This window comes from Leptopilina boulardi, unplaced genomic scaffold, assembly GCF_019393585.1.
Source record: "Leptopilina boulardi isolate dan_hultmark-lab unplaced genomic scaffold, ZJU_Lbou_2.1 LbouV2_372, whole genome shotgun sequence".
In the NCBI taxonomy this organism is placed as follows: Eukaryota; Metazoa; Arthropoda; class Insecta; order Hymenoptera; family Figitidae; genus Leptopilina; species Leptopilina boulardi.
In genome coordinates this window covers 2,555,523-2,577,721 of record NW_026137943.1, presented here as the reverse complement: position 1 = coordinate 2,577,721, position 22,199 = coordinate 2,555,523, and the positions used below count along the sequence as shown (strand labels likewise).

General features: G+C 24.2%; 1 protein-coding gene across 2 annotated transcripts in view; it reads right to left on the bottom strand.

Annotated features, from left to right (window-relative positions):
• Positions 1-21,715, bottom strand: part of LOC127287757 (RNA-binding protein 24-B-like) — a 28,448-nt gene extending 6,733 nt beyond the window's left edge. The window contains exons 1-4 of one of the 2 annotated variants that reach the window (XM_051314851.1): positions 21,256-21,715; positions 13,993-14,403; positions 11,867-11,993; positions 9,243-9,303 (exon numbers count right to left, since the gene is read on the bottom strand). In XM_051314851.1, the coding sequence (XP_051170808.1) occupies positions 9,243-9,303; positions 11,867-11,993; positions 13,993-14,256 (452 nt within the window). In that variant the 5' untranslated portion in view covers positions 14,257-14,403; positions 21,256-21,715. The remainder of the gene's footprint in view (positions 1-9,242; positions 9,304-11,866; positions 11,994-13,992; positions 14,404-21,255) is intronic. The other variant, XM_051314852.1, reaches the window with a different exon arrangement.
• Between the last annotated feature and the right edge of the window lie 484 nt (positions 21,716-22,199).

Genomic DNA, 22,199 nt, shown 5'->3' with positions numbered 1-22,199 from the left:
GCTGCCTGCCTGCCTGCAGGAGTTGTCATGGCAACGTATAGGAGTAACAGAGATAGTAAATTCAAATTTGAATTTTCTCTCTCTCTTACTCCTGCACGTTGCCATGACAACTCCTGCAGGCAGGCAGGCAGCCAGAAGGTGTGAGTGCGCCCTTACCCGCACATATTGCGCACGCAATAAAATTCTGCGCGCTCAACAGACGCTAATTCATACTCAAATAATAATAATAATAATAATAATTAAATAGAAATATTTTCTAAAAATTGAAAAAGCGTAAGGAAGCATTGATAAACACTGACAATGCTCTCACGTGAATAAATTAGAGGCGACACAAAAACAATCAAAGAAATAGTGTCACCAAAAAAAAAAAAAAAAAAAAAAAATAGAAATTATAAAAAAAAAATTAAATAGAAAGAAACGGCAAACCAACATCAAAACGTGTAGGTACTGTATAGTAAAAAATACTTCTCGGCACACGACACACGATATTATCTAACACCAACGTTAGTACCTAATTTAATTTGAAAAATAAAAACGCGATATACTTCTTTAGTAGGACGCCAAAAAAGATTTATCTGGAATAGTCGAAACGTTTTTTAATTAGCAAAAAATTTTACTTGTTTCAGTTAAATTTTTCGCTATTCTAATGAAACTTTTCGCTATTTCAAATAAATCCTCTTTTTTTCCGTGATAGATTTTTAAATATTTAATGGAAAAAAATGACAAATTCCAAAACAATATGATATTTATAGGAAAAAAGCATAACAGAATGACAGAAATTTAATTAGACTTTTTTTTTATTGTGAAAAAAAATTTTGATTTAAATTATATTAATAAAGCTATATATGTTATTATTGAATGATGATAAATTATTTTTTCATTTATTATGCATGTTTAACATATGATTTTTTTTTCTATCCATTTTCACCTGTTGGGGAAAAAAAATTTAGACCACGAGAAATGTTTTAGTTGAACTAAATATAATATATTTGAATTAAATAAACGTATATTTGTCACACAGCCTATTTGGCCCATTTATTTGGGGTAAATAAAATTTTTTATTTAAATCAAATAAAAATTTATTTGAAACAAATAAATATTTATTTAAATCAAATAAATATTTATTTAAATCAAATAAATATTTATTTAAATCAAATAAAAATTTATTTAAAACAAATAAATATTTATTTAAATCAAATAAAAATTTATTTGAATCAAATAAATATTGGTTCTGGAGCAAATATATTACCATTTCTGTGAGTTTATATATCTGGAACAGCGATACATTTCTCTAGAATAGTGAAAATTTTCCCTGTTTTCGTGAAACATATCGCTGTTCCAATGAAACTTATCGCTATTCAAGGTAAAGATTTTTTGTTTAAATTCTATTTTTTCTTTTTAATCCTGAGATTATTAATTATTAAATTATTAAATTATTAAATTTATTAATTAATAATTATTTAATTGTTGAATTATTAAATTAAAAATAAGTTGAAAGAGATAATCGAAAAAAACGAGATATAATTGAAGATATTTTTTTTCGCAATCACTTAAGATGGAAAATTGATTTTTGAAAATATATATATATATATATATATATATAGAATTGAAAAAAAGAACTTTTGCAGTCAATTCGAGGAATCGGGTGCCAAAGGTTCCATTTCCTGGACAGCCCTGAACTTTCCATTGGATCGATAATGACCAGTGTCCAGTCTACGAAAGGAATCAATATTCGTCCTGCGACCTCGAATGTCAACTCTGCGGAAATAGATTAGTGTCCCAAAGACAATAATTGCGTCCGTTTACAATATTGCCCTCAAAAGCGCGCTCAAGAAAATAGATAATTTATTTTCTATTATATTTTATATTAAAAAAAAAAAAAAAAAAAAAAAAATCAATAACAATATATCGATCCAAATATCTTCTCAGAAAATTTCCATCTCTCCCCTCCCCCCCTCCTTCCCCCCGCCAAGAGGAAGGCTAATCTAGATATTCTAAAATTGTTATATATATATTTTCCATGACACCTGTTACCACTTTGCGACATACCTTTGAACTAATAAGAAAAAATATTCTCTTTTTAAAAAATTTCTTTTTAATATATAAAGAGAATTTTTATAATGTATTCTGCTTGTAAAAATTGAATTAATTTGTATGTCATTCTCAGGTTTTGAAAAAAAAAATGTTTTTAGGATAAAATTACTTTTTTTTTTTGTATTTATTTTAATGTTTTAATTTTAAATTTATCATTTTCAAATATGGAACATTACATATTTGAATGATAAATATAAAATGATGTTAATTCGTTTATATGTGAATATTTATTAATTGCAATCAATTAGGATAATTAGGAATCACGCAATTTTCTTTAATTTAATTTTTTTTTATTTATTACCTATATAATAATATTTTTTATTTATTATTTTTGTTACTTATTTTATTTTATTTATTTTTGTTATTTATTATATTTTTTATTTATAATTTTTCTTGTTTTCTATAAAAAAAAAATTTGCAACATTTTTCTATAGACCTCTTTCAAGGCAATTATCTTTCGGTTCATCTAAACGCAGGTCCCTGCATTATAAATAGCTCGCGTGTCTTTGAAATTCACTGTCCCCAGAAGTCTACTTTGCACTACTGTAATTTCAAATCTCGATGCAATTGTTAAAATATGAACAATTTTCATATATATATATATATATATTCTAAAATAACTTAAGAGAAAAGTGATTTTTTTCAAAAGTTTTCTTTTTTTCACATTGAATTCACAAAAAAGTAAAAAAAAAAATTAAATTAACAAAATCATATTAATCAATTACACAAACAAAATTTAAAAATTTTATAAAAAAGAAAAAAAATTAGAAAGTTCTTTTTTTCATAATTATATTTAAAATTTTTCGAGCAGAAAGAAAAAAAAAAAAAAAACTGAAAGCTTTTGAATTTTAAACTCCCCTTCTACGTGTGTGAGACCCCCCTGGACGGTATTTGGGGACCCAAAAGCAGATGTGGTGACTTGTTCCTTTACAATTTTTTTTTTTCGAATATTTTAAAAATGTAATTCTATTTTTAAAAAATGACTATAAATTAACACCATTATTTTTTTTTATTATTGTTATTATTATTACTATTATTATAATGATTATTATTATTAGTATTATTTATTTTATATAACAAAATAAAAATTTATTGTGACAATTACACAATAAACTATACTGAAAAAAAAAATTTATTTCACTTAAATAAATATTTACTTGAACCAATTAATTTTATAAACATAACCTATAATTTATTTGCTTCTAACGTCCCTTTCTTCTAATTTTCGATGTAAATGAAATTTATTAATTTCTCTTTTTTTTGGTATTAATTTTAATTTATTTTGCGGTGTTAAAAAAATTAATTCCACAATTTACTGTGATAAAAAATTAATAACTGCGTGAATAGTAGAAATTTTGTTTTTTTTCAAATTTTTGTCACATGAAAAAAAGTAAAGTAACAAAACTTGAGAAGAAAAAAAAAAAGAATATTAAAAGGGACTTAGGTGTTTCGTGACGGAAACTAAAGTGTTCACGATTTCCGTCGCAAAGTGGTAGCGGAAGTGATTACGATCTTGGGTAGTTTGTCGCGTGGTGAACCTACACCTTCACTTTCCAACCCCCTCACTGCTTGTGAATCCCCACAGGACGAAACAGTCTAGAATTTACTTCAATAACCGCAGTGATGCTAATTTTCATATATATATATATATATATATATATATATATATATATATATATACATGTGCCTGAAAAAACACATGTACCTTATTATGTGGCCAAGTCATTAAGGATAATTCTTCAAGAGAGGAGAAAAATAAAAGAAGGGGAAGGGGAACAAGTTGAAACGAGTTCATTTTTCCCCTCTTTTCATTTTTAAGTCCTCATTATGTCACCCACACGTGCAGCTGCTTATTATATATATAGACATTTCACGATTAGAATTAAATTATATTATTATCTATTTTTCCAGAAGGAAAACTGGATAGTTGAATTTTTTTTTTTTTTTTGGGTCAAAATTACAAAATTGAAAATTACCTAGCGTTTTAATCTAATTGATAAAAGGGGATTATAGTACTCTATTATTTAATTAATATTAAATGAATTTTATTTCATCATTTTTGTAAATGATATAGAAAAAAAAATTCTCTACTTATAAATTCTTTTGAGACACTTAAGATATATTTTTAGATAAGTGCAATGGAAAACATGAAAGTGTGAAACGCTTCCTGGAAAATTTATTGGAAAATTGCCAAATTTAAAATCAGTTTAGTCATCAATGATGAATAAGATATAACGTTTCGTCTAGTATTATTTTTAAAATCTTTATTGGAACACTGAAAAATATTTTTTTTTTCGAAACAATCAAATTTTTGAACAAAAAACCAAATTTTAGTTGAATCAACGAAACTTTTAGTTGAAGCAACTTAAAGTTTATATTTGATTCAATCATAATTATAGAATAATTCTATTTTTCATTCTTACATTTTAGTTTCTTTTCTTAAAAATCTAAAACTTTCTTATTAAAAATAATGAAACATTTTATTTGAAATGAAAAATAGATTTTTTTCTAAGAATTTTGTGAAATTGAAAAAATTTTTTTGTTAAACTAGTTCAACAATGTTGTGCTTGATGTCAATCTTAGCGCAACACACATAAACTTTGCAAATTAAAAATATTGCTTTAAGTATACACATATATAGAAGAGCATTGTTCCTTTATTGCAAAAAAAAAAAAAAAACTGTCTTAAAATGCAAAATTTTAATCCGATTTCAAATTAGAAAAAAAGAACTCATACAAAGTGTAATAAATAAAAAAAAATAATAAAAACAAAAAAATAACAAAGAAATAACAAAAAGTAGAGAAGAATTAAATAATATATTTTTTATATTATTATATTTATGAAGGAACAAAAAAACTCGTTTTAAAGAGGCAGAATCATCAACTGAAGAAACATCCCTTAACCAATCATTTTTCTTAGCGGTGGTTAACAATGGCAACAAAGAAGTTTCTTTCATATACAAATTTAACTTTATTCCCCCCATTGGATCTTTCCATATAAAAAAAATATTTAAAAAACCGTATCTATTCAAACTCTTACACGAAAAAAAAGAAGAAAAAAAAAATACAAAACTGCCTTTATACAAAAAATTCATTTATATAATATTTATAATTTCTTAAGGGTGTGTATTTTATTCTATTTTATATTGTATATTACACAAAATTCAACTTTTTTTTGACCCAAAAAAAAAATCCAACATTTTTGGAAACTAGGACCAAAAAAAAAAAAATACCCGTATCTGGCCGTTTTTCTAGATCAAGTCGTTTTAGGGGTGAAAACAACCCCTAAATGAAAAGTGACAAGATATCTTTTAAAAATTATTAATATTTTATAAAACTTGCTATCTGGGGGTTTTCGGGGTCGTTGATTATCAATCTGATACCAGATTTTCAAAATTCAAAATGGCGGATTCAATATGGCGCTCAAAATTTTGAGTTATTAAATTTTTTTTAAACCTTAATATCTAGGGGTTTTATTTGGGTCGCTGATAACGAATCTAATGTTAAATTGTCAAAATTCAAAATGGCGGATATAAAATAAAAAATTAATAACTTTTTAAAATTTTGCGCGCCATATTGAATCAGCCATTTTGAATTTTGAAAATCTGACATCAGATTAATAATCAGTGACCCTGAAAACCCCCAGATAAATGTATTGAAAAATTCATTTTTTATAAAATTTGTTATAAAAAATAAAAATTAATTTTCTATAAATTAAAATACACCATCACCATTGAGAATTCTAATCTAAATCAATTGAAACCATAAATATAGATAAAGTTATAAAATAAAGATTATTCATTTTGAAATCGCAGTGAGATGAATTTACGTCAGAAGATAGACGACGACAGGTGGATCCGTCGCCTATAGGCGGAAATAGAAACGGCGCGCAGAGAGTCTTTTTTAGAAGGTTCAGAGACGCGCGAGAAGAAACGGCCTTAAATCCTCAAACAAGAAGGCAATCTCATATTCGAGTATAAGGAAGACTCGTGCGCGAAGATAGAGGCTGACACAAGAGGGACAGGTGGATCTAAATTAAGATTGGACTGACGCCAGGATCCAAAATGGCCGCCCGCGACACTCAGCGTCGTTAGCATCGTTTTCTTTAATACGACATGTTCATTCCTCACAAATAACAAAAAAAAAAAAAAAAAAAAAAAATCATTCATCCATCACTTTAAATAAACACATTTAGAAAAATTATTTTTTTTACAATCAAAATTTTGTTATTTTATTTATAATTATTCTCATATTTAAGATTTTCAATTATATCTCTAGGAAAAAAATAACTGTTAATTATTTTTAATTTTAATGTAAAATTAAGTACTACTATTTTTTTTTGTTTGGAGGTTAGCGTCACTTTAGCGCGCTGTGATTGGTTACCTCCCACTCTTCGCGTGTTGCGCGCGCAGAGTACGAATTCATAACCAAAAACTTGTCGTTTAAATAACTTTTCATAAATACGTGAATGAAAAATTAAAAATATGTAAAACATGCAGAATAAAAATAGATTTCTGTCATTTAAAAATCTGTTAAAAAGTACAAAATATAAAACTAGAAAACCTGTTAAAATACTTTTTTTCAAAAAAACGTTTTGACACTCGTTTTAAAAATAGACTAACCTTCTTTCTCACTGAAATTCTACTTTTTTCGTTTTACTATTTTTCTCTGGTTTTTTTTTTATCCCAGCTCTATATAATGTGTGTTATAATATATAATTTTAAAAAAAAATCACCATTTACAACACCAAAAAAAAAAAAATACAACACCAATAGCGACACCAAGTGTAGTGTAAGCCTTCACCACACACACAAGGTTATTAATAAAAAAAAAAGAATATGTTAGATTTTTGGCCTGAATTTTTATACAATATACAAAATGAAAATACAAAAAAAAAAAATTATAATTTTTGAAAAATATCAACAGGGTTATATGAAAATGAACATTTGTGAATACTATTAATGAAAAAATAGTTAAAATAATGAATTATAATTAAATAAAAGACAAAAAAGTTTTTGTTTTTTTTTCATTGTTGCTGACTTTGTATCAAGATCGATTCATGCAATTTGGAAAAAAAATAATTTATAAGCAGGATATATCGATTTAACCCGACAGAATTGTGGCAAATAAAATATTGATAGATTTTCCTTATTTGAACGGACAGGTCGGTATTTCGACGAAATTTCCTGCCTGGATCTCATTTCATGACAATATTTTAGTACCGCTACCAAAACCTATTTAATTGAAAAAAAAATAGAAAAAAAAACCCAGAATTCTACTAATCGAAGCAAAACTACATGTAAATAATAAAAATAGATTAAAATGAAAAAAAGTGCAAAATTGAGAAAAAGGAGTTTAGATAGAAGTTAATAAATAAAATTTAATAAATAAAATTTAATAATAAAAATTTATTATAATTTAAATCATATAATTTTGGATTCGAAAATTTTTAAATTACAATAAATAATTTTTAAATAAATAATAAATTAATGAAAATAAAAATTCAATAAAAATATGTTTTGAAATTCAATAAAAGTTCAGAATAGATGTAAGAAAATTAGAGTCGTTAAAGCGTTTGAAAATCGCTATTGAGAAACTTGCGCGCGCAAATAGTGGGGATAAGGTGTAAGCATCAATCGCAATTGGTCACGAAAATAGTGAAATCGTTGTGATTCGCTCATGCACCCTATCCCCACTTTTAACTAGCTGCGCGCGCACCATTCGCAACTCTAATTCCATTTTTACACGCTATCTGATCTCTAGCCACAATTTTCATATCAAATAAATAAAAAAAAAAGAAAATAGAAACCCTCACGTAAATAATATATTACCAAATTAAAATCGACCTCATTTTTTTTTTTTTTTTTTTTCTAGTAAATATATTAATCAGATTAATCAAATTATTAATGATTAAGAAAAAGTGCGAAGAAAACAAAAAGGAGGTAAAGAGAAAATAAAAAAAAAAAGAACAAAATGAAACTGAAAACTAGTAACAAACAATTCCAAAGTCTTTCAACAACCGCAATCATCACGTCACTTCATCATCAAGAAAGAAGAAACAAAAAAACACAACCCAAAAAAAAAAAAATCGATGATCTAAAAAAGATCAGCTCATGTACCGAAAGAAATTCGCACGTAGGTACTTGATGGCATCGTTTTACGTGTGCGTGTGCCGCGAGCCCTTTTTTTTCTTTCTTTCTTTCTCTTTTTTCTTTCATCTCTCATTTCACAGGATTTTCATTTTTATTTTTTTTTTTTTTTTTGCTCTTTCCCTGTGTCGTTTTTTTGGACTCTCGATCATTTATATAGGATCGTAGCTCCTTCAAGAACCCGCGCGCTTCAGGATGCTGAAACGTCATTGTCGATATTTTAACAGAAATTTTTTTTTTGTTTTCAATAACTCTCTCCAGGGATCCGTTTCAAAATAAATTTAAAAAAAAAAAAAAAAAAAAAAAGAATGAAAAAAATTAAATTAAAACGGGATTTTTTTTCCCTTTTCGGATCTCTGCCTTCGATATCGCGTTCCCTTCTTTATTTTAATATAATAAAAATATTATCGATCAAAAATAATTTTTTTTTAAATTAAATTTAAAAATGCGCATGAATTATGTGCATAAAATTAAAATTTGAAAAAGAAAATCAACTCAAAGTTTGCGGACTGTTTTATTAGATATTTATTGACAAATTAAGGGTGATTTTTATATTCCGGACTGCCGAAAAAAAATTTATTTTTTTTAGAAAAAATGAGATTAAAATTTTTTTTGGGGGTCCGGAACGTAGAAATCACCCTGTATTGTACAAAATACTTTTATTCGAAAATGAAAAAAATATTATTTGATAAAAGAAAAATGATTTTGAAAAATTCGAAATGTTTTTTTAAAAAAAAATAATTTTCAAAAATTTAGCAAAATAGAAAAAATGGAAATAGAGAAAAAAATATGGAAAAATTTAATTTTTTTTTGTTTCTTGGGGAATATATGAATTTTTGATAATTTAATATTCGTTCGTAAGAGGGAGAACGTAATATTCGACTGAGAGTTTATGATTGCAGTGACAAAACACATTGCACTTAATTTGTGTATAATTCAAATGACAAAATTAATTTTGAAAAATTATTATTATTTTTTTTTTTGTAAAATCATTACTCACCTATATTGGCTGGGAAGGACTGTGGGATATCCAGCGCGAATACCTGCAGCGAATGGGAATGCTAAAAAAAAAGACAAAATTTATTTTTATATATATTTTCAAAATTATTTTGGTTTATAAAAATAAAATTATTATTTATAAAAAAAATTATTATTTGCAAAAATAAAATTATTATTTATAAAAAAATTATTATTTGCAAAAATAAAATTATTATTTATAAAAAAAATTATTATTTGCAAAAATAAAATTATTATTTATAAAAATAATTATTATTAATTATAAAAAGAAAATTATTATTTAGAAAGAGAAAATTAGTTTTTAATTTAGAAAGTGAATAACGGAACTAAAAATGAAAAAAAAATAGGAGAAAATTTTTTTTTTTTTTTTTTTTTCAATGAAAATATAAATTAAAGAGGCATTGTCCGAGGTCTTAAGAATACTTTGACATGTTCTTAAAACAGACATTTGGAGCTTTCTCTCTGTTTCGAAACTAAAATAAACAAGAGAGAGAGAGAGAATCAAGTTTTGGATACAAGACGGCGTCGGCTGTCGCGACTTTTAGTGAATAATTTGTGACAAAACAAGAAAAACAATTTCTTAGCATTCGGCTTAAAGGCAATTTTAGACTAAGGGCGCGCAAAAGAAGAAGAAATCTTCAAGTTATGTTGGCTCAATGCCATATGAGAGTGAGTGACTCAGTATGTGTTCTATCTTTTCTATAACGAAATGCACATTGCTGTCGTCTAAAATTCTTTGACACTTTGTCCTTTGCTCTTTTAATTCAAGTCAAAAGAAAAAAAATTATTCAATATAATTTAAATAATTCAAATTTTAATTTTACATTCAAAATTTTACATTTTTACTGTAATTTACATTTTTCTCCCCCCCCCCTTTTTTTTATTAATAATTAAGAATTTTCATGTCAAGGAATTTTTTCAAAAATAATACAAATTATAAAATAAAATATGAAAACAAAGAAATTGAATTTCTAAAAAGTCAAAAGTGATAATTTTTTTTTTTTTGCTTCAATATATTGAATTTAGTTGAATATAGGTGAGGGATGACAGTAAAAGCTAATAAAGTAACATATATATAGTAATATACCTATTGTTGTTGAAGAAGTATCATTAGAGTGAAAGTCAAACATAAAGTGGCCTCATTGTAAAAAAAAAGGGAAATTGTAAATTTACAAAATAAAAAATTACTTTCTCTATATGTTAATTAAATATATTTTTATTTGGAAATTTTTTTGAGTCATAATTTTTTTTTTTCGCAAAAATTTTTTAATCATTTTTGGAATTAGAAAATTAGAAATTTAGAAAATAAGAAATAAAATTCGAAAAAATAAAAGAAGAAATAAAATTAGAAAAATTAAATATTTAAGAATAAAAAAAAATTTTTTTTAATAAAATCGTAATTTTTATAATAATTTGTATATTATACTAATTTTTACAGATAAAATGAAAAAAATAAATCCTACTCTATTTCTTAATTATTGTTTATCTTATTCGCTTGTCAAGTGACCAATGATATTTTTCCTGAATACACGGTGGCTGTTAAAAAATTCATGACAAATAATCGATTAGGTCTACTATGCAATATAAAACCATTCAAAATGTAATTTCAGGGTTCCTAATTGTAAGAGAGTTTTTTTTTTTTTTTTTTTTTTTTTTTTTACTTTTACCCCAATAAACATTGAAATTAATAAATTACGACTATTTTAGAAAATCATTTTAAAAAATGCTGACAATCATCAAATAAAAATATGCATACGGGATGTATAAACAGCTGCAATTTTTTTTTCTATGGTTTCGTTGGTTTCTAAAATTACAGGTACTCTACATATATATATATATATAAACAGGTCATGGACAAAAAATCGATAGACCCCTTTTTTTCTATTTTAAATCAAACATGTGACTTTCTATATTCAATGAAAGAAATAAAAAAAAAAAATGTGGCAAAGACAATTTTCCATGTGTCCTAAATTGCTTTTAAAAAATTGTTAGATTTCTATTCAAAAATATAGTTTTTATACAACTATATTTTTTACATGGAGAAAAAATGAAAAACGAATAAAGTAACTTTTACTACTTTAAAAGTAAAATCTAAATTGTTCGAAGTTTCTACAAACTAGTAATTTTTTACTCCGAAAATAGTTAAATTTACTTTTCAAATAGTAAAATTTATTCCGGAAATAGTAAATTTTACTATTTTCGGAGTAAAAATTACCGAGAAATGTACGGTTTCTATAAATTAGTAAAAATTTTGACTCACTTTTTGCTTACTTTTTTTTTTTTACTAAATTAGTAAAATTTAACTAATTCGAAAGCAAACTTTTTTTTTACTAATTAAAAACTTTTACTAAATTTTTGTATTTCGTGAGTCACTAAGATTAAAATTTTTAGTAATTGAAATTATTTTTCACGAAAAGAATTCAATTGCAAAAAAATTGAAATATTGTATATAATTTAGATTATTAATAATTATAAATACACACATAAATTTTTTGAAAATAAAAATTAAATGAAAGAAAAAAAGGATTTAGAAGGTATGTAAGAAGCAAAGAAAAAAAAAAAAAAAAAATTCTTTAAGACTCTTTCAACAAGTTGCACACAACTTACTCGCTTGCAGATTTCCTCTGGGTTTTGCGCCGAGTATCGCCAAATTAACGTTCGCTTTACGACCATCAATTATGGGGTTGGGGTCTTTACAAGCTCTTTCAGCCGCTGGTCTATCCCCCATGATTACCTAAAATCAGATGAATCAATCGTATCCTGAAATTTAGTTATTTCACACAAAAATTTTTGTTTAAATTTTTCAATTTTTATAAGATTAATTTTTTTTAACATAAAAATTTTGTTTCCTATTATTTCTATACCATTTTTTAAAATGGATTTTTAGAAATAATTTTACAAATATAATGGGTTTTTTTTTACTTTTCACTTTTTTAAAAATTTTTTTTGAAATTTTGTAATTTTAAGAATTTAGCAAAAAATAGTTTTTTCATAAATTCTACAATTTTCTTGCTTTTTAGTTTCTATTTTTATATATATATTTTTTTAAATCAAAATAGATGGTTTTGGTTTTGGTCCATGTATAAAAAATTATTTATATGATAATGAGAAAAAAAAAACAGAAAATGAAAATAGCAAAGTAAAATATGAATGCTCCTTTTAAAATTACAAATTAGTATTTTCTGTAAGGGCGATAATAAAAACAAGTCTATATGGTTCTCAAAGGTTATAAGAACAGCCTGACGTTATCAGCTGCGTAAAGTCGTCGAAACGTGTTTTTTTTTCTTTTTTTTTAAAAAAAAAAAAAACATATCTGTCTGAACAATTCCGTGAGAGCTAGTAAAGCTTATTGTGATAAATTGTTTTGTTATCGTTGAGAACCGTCTTCCATATATTCAATGGAATATCGTAATTACATGTTTCATTAGATACCTTATTGCAAAACTTTTTTTTTTCACCCAATCAGATACAATTCACAAAATTCACTTAGCTTACCATTATAATAATAATAATTTACTAAATAATTCAAATTTGTATCACAATTTTTATTTTCCATTAAAAAAAAAAAAAATCAAAATCCATTTACTTTACCGTTATAATAAAAAAAAATAATATATAATAATAATAATGAAAATAATAATAATAATTTACTATATAATTCGAATTTATATTAGTTTTTATTTTTTTTTAAAATACTCAAAAATATTCATTTTTGTTGTTGTTGATAATTTCAAGGAAGTTATTGAAGATAAATAAATTATCGTAGGTCACTGAAAAAAAAAAAATCTACAAAAATTTTTATGTTAAACATTATGACTTATTTATGGACATACATTAATTTTATATAGACACATATATACATATAGATTTATGTATCCTTCTATTGTATTTCCAATTTTATGGTATTTCTGACAACTGATGATGAACTAACGCATATACAATAAACCTCACTGTATATTATTACTATAACTAATAAAATTTGATGAAAATTAATTTTTCACTCTTACAATTACAATAATTATATATTTAATATATAAAATAAAATAAATACAAAATAAAAATAAAAAATAATACTTTTTCATCTCTAAAAATGTAAAAAAATAAGAATATTCAAAAATAGTAATTTGGAGAAATTATTTTCTTCCACTTTTTAATTCAGTGAACATTTTTTTTTTAATGTAAAATAAAATTAGGCTTTGAATAAAGCAATAAGCATTTTTAAAAAAAAATGAAAGAAATTATCCCTTATATTTCAATTGGGTCGAAGCATCGTGAAAATTAGATGATAACGTTAAAAGAAAATACCATTAATCAGTAATCACAATCATTCGTAAATTACTTACAAGCCAGTAAATTATTCATGAATAAGGGAAACGAAATGGAAAAAAAATATTAATTAAAAGTTTAATACATGAAGAAAAAAATTTCAAAAACAATATTTAAAATTACTTTTTGGAAATTAGAAATTATTGTTGAAAATTTTTGGCTCCAGTGGCTCTTGGGCTTCAAAATTAAAAATATAAATTACATAATTAAATAAAAATAAATAATACAAAATTAATTAAAAAATAATTAAAAAATAATTAAAAATAATTTAAAATAATTAAAAAATAATTTAAAATAATTTAAAATAATTTAAAATAATTTAAAATAATTTAAAATAATTTAAAATAATAATAAAAATAGTAAAAATTAATACTAAAAATTGTTTTTTTTTTTTTAAATATACTTACAAAACCATATCCTCTGCTTTTGCCAGTTTGTCTGTCTGTGATGACAACAGCCTCCTCAATATCGCCATAAACATTAAAATGTTCCCTGAGACTTTTGTCTGTTGTATGATATGGTAAACCACCAACAAATAATTTTGTCCACGTGGTATCTTTTTGTTGTGGTGTCGTTCCAGCCAATGCACCTAAACCAGTCACCAAATCTTCTGGAGCTGGAGCGCCCACTGCACCAACTGCAGTGAGACCTGCTGCTCCAGGCATGAGCATTCTCAAAAAATGTGTACCTATTTCGCCCGACAGATTAAATGACAGAAAATTGTCGGTTTTTTTTTTTTTCAAAAACCAGCCTTATGATTCTAAAACTCTTTTTTTTATCACAGACTACGTAGCATTGATATTGACTGGAATGATTGTCTGTAACAGAAAAAAAGTACGAAAATTTAAGAAAAAAATAATTCCAAACTATTTTTAGAAAAAAATTTATAGGTACTAATAAATATTTCTATAATTGCTAATTTTTTAAAAAAAAATTTTCACTGTACCTATAAATGGGACGAATGATTATACCATAAAAATCATTAGTTAGAATTTTCATTTTTCGAATTAACATTATTGTCAGAATTTCTTTTTTAAAGAATTTTTAATTAACAAAATTTTTAGGCACTGAATTTTTATTTGTCCAAAAACAAAAATCTTTCTGTCGATTATTGTTTATTCGGTCATTTTGCAATTTCGGACAAATAAAAATTCGTCATTTTCAGAATTCTGTAGAATAAAAATACGACACACAAAAATTTTGTTAAAAATTTATTTAAAACGAAATTCTAATCAAATGTTAATTCGAAAAATGAAAATTCATCTACAAAATTAATTATTTTTACAAGTAAAAAAATTTTCGATATATTTCACAAAAATATAGAAAATTTTTGCTATATTCTAGAGAAATATATCGCAGTTACAGAGAAACTTAACGCTGTTCCAGGTGAAGATTTTTTTGCATGATAATAAAATTCTTGAAAATTTTAACTAATTTTTATGGGATAATCATACGTCTCCTATATAAATATTTGTATAATTCGTAATTTAAAAAAAAAAATTCATTGTAGGTACTATAATTCCTAATTTAAAAAAAAAAATTTTTACTGTAATATTTCTAGGTTATTTGTAAAAATGAAATAGTGAAAAAATGGTTAATATTTTCAAAATAATTCACTTCCTGCTGAAATGTGGAAAAAAAAAGCACAGCAATGCCATATGGATGCCAAATTAATGTCAGCTGCAGAAATTTAATTTCTCTTTCCCAGTGTGGAAACCGGAGAGAGAGAGAGAGAGAGAGAAAAAAAAAGAAGGAGGGAAGAAAGGGCCTGATATTTTTCTAGATTCTCATTTTGGGACCATGACCTCGTTCATTTTATGAAATCAAGGAGGAAATTTTGCTGCAATACATATAGTGTGAGGGCAGGACTTGTGATTTTTTTTTTTCAAGAAGAGGGCTACACAGAACCCAGGTAGAGGATTTTCGTACAAAAGTACATGGGCATAAGCCTCCATATGATTTTTAGAAAGGGCCTTGTTTGGAACTTAACTATATATATATATATATACCGAAGGGTCCCCGCTTTCATTGTGTACAACGGTACATACCTAGAGCCAATGGGCCTTTTAGTCCCCCTCTGGAAAAAATAACCCCCCCCTCCACTACCGCCCGCCACTATCCTTGCCAACTTACTATTCGACCCTGCCAATGCTGGTTTTACGGTAGATCCTTTAAAACTCGACAACAGCTGCTGCTGCTGCTGCAGAAAACCGGTGCATGTTTCTACAATCATTTTCTATATATATATATATATATATTCGCCCTGTTTACATCATTTGAGTTCCATGGCACGGTCGAACTTTTTTTTCCATTACATTACTGCTGTTCATGGCAAATAATAATTTGCTATAGCCTCCTCTTTAATCCGTTTCCGGTGTATTTCCATTGGAAAATTAGGTTTTTCCTCCAAAAATTTCATTTTATAATTTTAGAAAATTTTTTAGAAAATTATGATTATTTTTACTACACGCATAGAAAAAGTTTTTGCGAAATATTTACTGTCACACTCTCTAAATCTGAATTAGTAAAAATGTTTACTAATTTAAATTAGTGACTCACTTTTTGCTTATAGAATTAGTTAAATTTTACTAATTGTTAGTAAAAGTTACTAGATTAGTAAAATAATAAAATAATTAGTAAAATTTTACTAATTCAGAAGCAAAAAATGAGTCACTAATTCACAATAGTTAAACATTTTTACTAATTCAGATTTAGAGAGCAATAAAATTACGTTATAGCTAATATATAGGGACAGCGAAGAAATTTACTGTGAAGACAAAAAAAAAGTTTACTGTGACAGTAAATTTTTAAAAATTACGACTGATATTGTATATTATAGCAAAATTTTTCGTTGTCATATACTCTCTAAATCTGAATTAGTAAAAATATTTACTAATTTGAATTAGTACCTCACTTTTTGCTTCTGAATTAGTAAAATTTTACTAATATTATTTTATTATTTTACTAATCTAGTAACTTTTACTAACAATTAGTAAAATTTAACTAATTCTATAAGCAAAAAGTGAGTCACTAATTTAAATTAGTAAACATTTTTTTACTAATTCAGATTTAGAGAGTAGCAAAAAAATTTGTCGAAAATTTAGCTGTGGTTACTAATTTTGATAGATTCGATAGCAAACATCAGTTAGCGTCTGTAAGCAATTTCTTTTTTTTCCCCGTATATTCATAAATAATTTCACACAGAAATATAACTATTTACTCTCTGAATCTGAATTAGTAAAAAGTGAGCTACTTATTTAAATATTTAAATTAGTAAGAATTTTCACTAATTTTTAGTCACTTTTTTACTAAAACTTTAGTTAAAAAAAATTTTTTAAAACTACTAAATCTAGTAAAATTTTACTAAAAAATTAGTAAAAAATTCTTACTAATGTGAAAATAGTAGCTCACTTTTCACTAATTCAAATTTAGAGAGAAATTTTAATTAATATACTGAAAAAAATTTATTTCATTGAAATATTCGGTTACTTTTTAATTATTTATTGAGATTCATATATATATTATTAATTAAATATAACTAATTTACTAAATAACTAATTAATTACTACCTTGTAACAAATAATTTTTTTTTGAATTAAATAAATTTTATTTGAACCAATAATTTCTGTATTTGAAAAAACAAAACATTTAATTGTCTCAAATAATAATTAAGGATCGCCATACTATTATTAATTACTATTAATTATTATTATTAAGTAAATTTAATAACTAACAAATAATTAAATAATTTTTAAAAGGTTGAATTTTTATTTTACCGAACTTTCAATTGTCCGAATAAATATTTGGTCAAAAAAAATTTGAGCGTAAATTTTAAAATTAACCAATCATTTTTTTTTTATAACTACTGATTGGTTAATTTTAAAAATTTGCTGTTGATGCTAAAAAATTAGTTGTGACGTGTAAAACACAAAAAAAAATATCCAGAATTTAATAAATATTCGCTGTCTCTATATTAACTACAGTTTTTTTTTTAAGAAAACAGAAGATAAAAATGTGTGTCACTTTTTTTTATTATTCTCAAGGAGTTAAAATTATTTGTTAATATATATAAGTGGCACTTAAGGGTGTTGAACATGCTCAAGAAAACCCTCTAGATTTCGTCTTCTGATTATGTCAATTATAATAGTACATACATACAAATAATTCTGTCTTTACAAATAAACTTTTATTATTAAAAAAATTATTGATAAATAATACCTAATAATAATAATAATAATAATAATAATAAAAATAATATATATAATAATAAAATAATGAAAATAATAATAATTATAATAGTATAACAATAATAATAATACTAATTATAATAATAAAATAATAATAAAAATAATAAGAATAATTATGAGTATCCAATCAAATATGAGACATGATTTATTATAAAAGTAATTTTTTCCCCCCCCCAAAATTATTCGAAAATTTTTTGAATTCAATATTGAATTACAAATAAAAATTGTCTTTAAATTAGATAAGTTTTTAAAAGAGAATTAACAAAGCTGCAAAGCTTCATGATCTCGTTATAAGCTCACAAATCGTCGACCGACTGTGAGTTTATTAATAAACGTTGTGGAGAACACGTGCCCGCAGTGCTTCTGCTAGTCCTCTTTGTCGCCATATTTGTTCGACCATTCGTTTAAATATATATATATATATTTTTTTGCAAAATCAGTATAATAAAAAAAAGAAAAGTAAAAAAAAAAAATAAAATAAAAGACAAAAATCTAAAAAATGTTTAAATTCCATTTTTTATTTGCAAAAACATTCAAGGTTCTTCTTACAGATTAACAATATTTTTTTTTATCTTATCCACCAGAAAAATATTTATATTTTTCCAACTTTTTGATATAGATGTGTTTTTTTTTAAGAAAATATATAAAAGGAATAATAATTATAATTAATTAATAAAATCATTATTGAACAATATTTATTGTTTACAGAAGATAAAAATAGAAATAGTATTTTGCAAAATACTTTATATCTTTCAATTTTAAATTAATTATTGTGTTTGATTTGATGCCAAATAACTTTTAATGCAAAGAGTCGTCATCAGATTGAACATCGTAAATTTTAACTAAACGATTGTGTCAACATTTGAAGTTAAATTATATTTAAATTGTATAAAACAAATTTATAATTTGGAATTTATTTTTTAATTTCATTATTTTATAAAATTTATATTTTTGAAATTAATTTTTTTTATTTAATATTTAAATCGTAGTATACAAAAAAAAGGTATTTTCACTCTGTTTGTAAATAGGAAATAAGACACAATTATACTTTCTTGTAATCATAAATTTTGATATACATAAAAATATGAAATATGATATCTTTTTGTATGTAAAATATATTTTAATATTACGATCTCATATAGAACCTTGAGGCAACAAAAAAAAAAAAAAAAAAACTTGTCCCCGTATTTTTGTATATAAAGAAGGATCAGCCGTTTTCAAATAATAAAAGGCCTTTATTTTTTATTTTTTCGTGTAAGTTATTATACTTAGTTAAAATATTAAAAAAAATTTTTTATATTTAATTTAAAAAATATTTCTTTAAATTTTATTTCTTCTCATTATATTCCATGTTTCTAAATATTTATTAAGTTATTTTTTAATGATATGCAATACAATGCTTTATGCTCAACTAAGATATACGTTAGGCTGGTCAGTGACTTTTTTTTTTTATCTTCGTAGATAACTTCTTTCCTTAGCACAAATTAAACAATATATTATCTATAATTATAATACATTTTACTAAAATTGCTGGTACGAAAATGTTTTTCAAGTAAACGAACTCAGGAAACTATAATTTTCAAATAAAAGTACAGTATAAGGAAAAAGTTATATATATATTTACAAGTGAAGAAATCTAATTAGTATATTATTATTATTTGTGAATTTTCACAGTGATCATTTTTTTTTTTTTGCAAGAAAACAAAAAAAGAAATTCTATTACTTTTCATCAATTAATTTTCTTAGTATCTGAAATTAAAAATTAATAAATTAGTAATTAAATAATAAATAACGAGAATTTTTTTTTTTCAACTATAAATTTGAATCGAAATTTTTGGTTCAATAAACATAATAATAGTTTTCACCTTCTTTTCTCCCCCTTTTGCCGACAAACGCAAAAAGCATTAATTCCCCTTCCTCAACCTGATAGAATCTCCCCATTCATCACTGATTTTTATACGCACAAGATTTTATTTTTTTTTTTATATTTTTTGAATTCCATTTAAGTATTTTCAAATTTGGATTTTTGAAATTCTATTTTTAAAAAAATATAAAAATGGAAAGGCAAAAAAAAATATAAAAATTAAATCAAAAGAAAAAATAATCATTTCAAATAAATAAATAATAAAAATTTCTCTATAAAATTGACAATGAAATTTGCTTCAAAAAATTTTTTAACTTTATTCGCGGGAATTTTAAAACATATCATCCTTCACATTGAATGAGTCATGCCTCATATACTATTGTGCAAATCTGTGCAATTTCTATAAATATAAAATGGCGATCGTATAATAATCGATCCATTGATTCAATTTTTTTTTTTTTGCAATATTTTTTGAATTAGTATGTTGCCCGTGAAGGGAAAAATAAATAAATTTACAAATATTTGTAAAAAAAAATATGTAATAAACAAAAAGAGGAAATGTGAAATTAAATTTCGAGAAATTTTAACTGTAACAAACAGTGAAGTTTTGAAAGAAAACAAAAAACAATTCGAAATAAGAAAAAGAGTCATTTTAATGATGATACAAATTAATGATTAGTCAGGAAATATAAAAATTTCATTAAATACACCGAAATTTAAGTAATACATTAAAAAATTAATAAAACAACACAAATAAATAAAAATAAGAAATAAATAAAAAAAACATAAGAAACAAATAAAAAACAAATAAAAACAATAAATACGAAATACTCTCTAAATCTGAATAAGTAAAAATTTAAACTAATTTAAATAATTAGTAACTGATTTTTCCCCATGAATAAGTTTAATTTTATCAATAAACTATAGAAAAAAAATTTGTTTACTTATTGATTTGTAAAATTTAACTAATTCATAGCAAAAATTTAGTAAATTTACAAATAATAATTTTCTAATATTTTCACCAGTCAACGTTAAAAGTCCTCATAAATTTCTCTACCGAAAAAATATGTTATTCTAAATTTAAAAATTGGATCTCTTATTTAAAAATAAAATACAAATTTTTAAACTTAGAAAATCGAGGATTTTGATTCTTAAATAGAATTCAAAAGATTTATTCTTTTTAGAATAACTTTTCATTAGTTAATTAAGGTACAAAAGATTGTTCCCCTAAATTAACAAAAAAAAAAAAATTAATAGCTTCTCAACAGTTAATAAAGGTACAAAAAAAATTGTACTCAAAATTAACAAAAAGTAAATTAATAACAAAAAATTTATTACCAAAAATATACATAATTTCATAATATAAATAGAAATATTATTTATTCTTTTGACAATAAAATTGTTTTGCCAGATATATTGCCACACAGAAATATAATTCATATCTAAAAATTCAAAAAAAAAAAAAAATATTTCTTCTACATTTTTAAAACTGAAATAAATTTTTTTTAAACAAAATCAAATTAATAAAACAATAAATATAAAAACTCATTAAATCTTACATTTTTGTTTCTTCTTTTATGAACTTCACTTTCAAATTATCCTTTTATCGTAATCCAAAGAGAGCACGAAATTTTTTTTTTGAAATAATCACACAGTTGAAAAAAAATGGCACAGTATTAACACAAAGTTGAATATATATAAATATATATATATTTTTAAAATATATGCAACAAAATAATAATTAAAAAAAAAAAAAGAAACTAGCAACAATGCACTCTCGTCGATTACCGGGGTGAGCAAAACGAAGTCAATCTAGTATAATTCTCAATTACAATTATTTCTGGCAGCGAACGATAAGAATTTTTAGAACAAAAAATGGTGACGCAATTTACGACGTAAATTGTTTATTTAATTTTATGTTTCTATTTTTATTATAAAATGGTTGCACACTACCGGCAGCGACGATGGTCCACGTGCGAATGCCGCTTCAAGTTCGCGGCAACCGTTCCGCTTACGAACGCTTCCTGTGTAGACCTCTCAAATCCCTTCTACCATTGGCTCAATTTGACCCCCCACTATGAGCCATACATTTATTCCACCACACCGGTTGGTTCAGTGACGTACCCTCGCAAAATTTTTAAATTAAATTATTCACTTTTAAAAACAATTTACAATTTTCAGTTAAATATTATTTATTTTTTTTAAAAAATTTTTTTTCTTATTTTTTTGTTATCTGATTAGAAAAAAAAAACCCTATCAAAAATTTACTACTGGCACAGTACTGGCGAAGTATTGGCACAAGTACTGTCAGTACTGCGATAGTAGTTAATTTTACTATTAGTATACTACTGCTACTGTACTACTAATATACAACTACTAGTACTAAAATAATGCTACTGGTAGAGCTAAACTACTGATAGAGCTAAACTACTAGTAGTACTATACTACTAGTAGTACTATACTACTAGTAGTACTATACTACTAGTAGTACTATACTACTAGT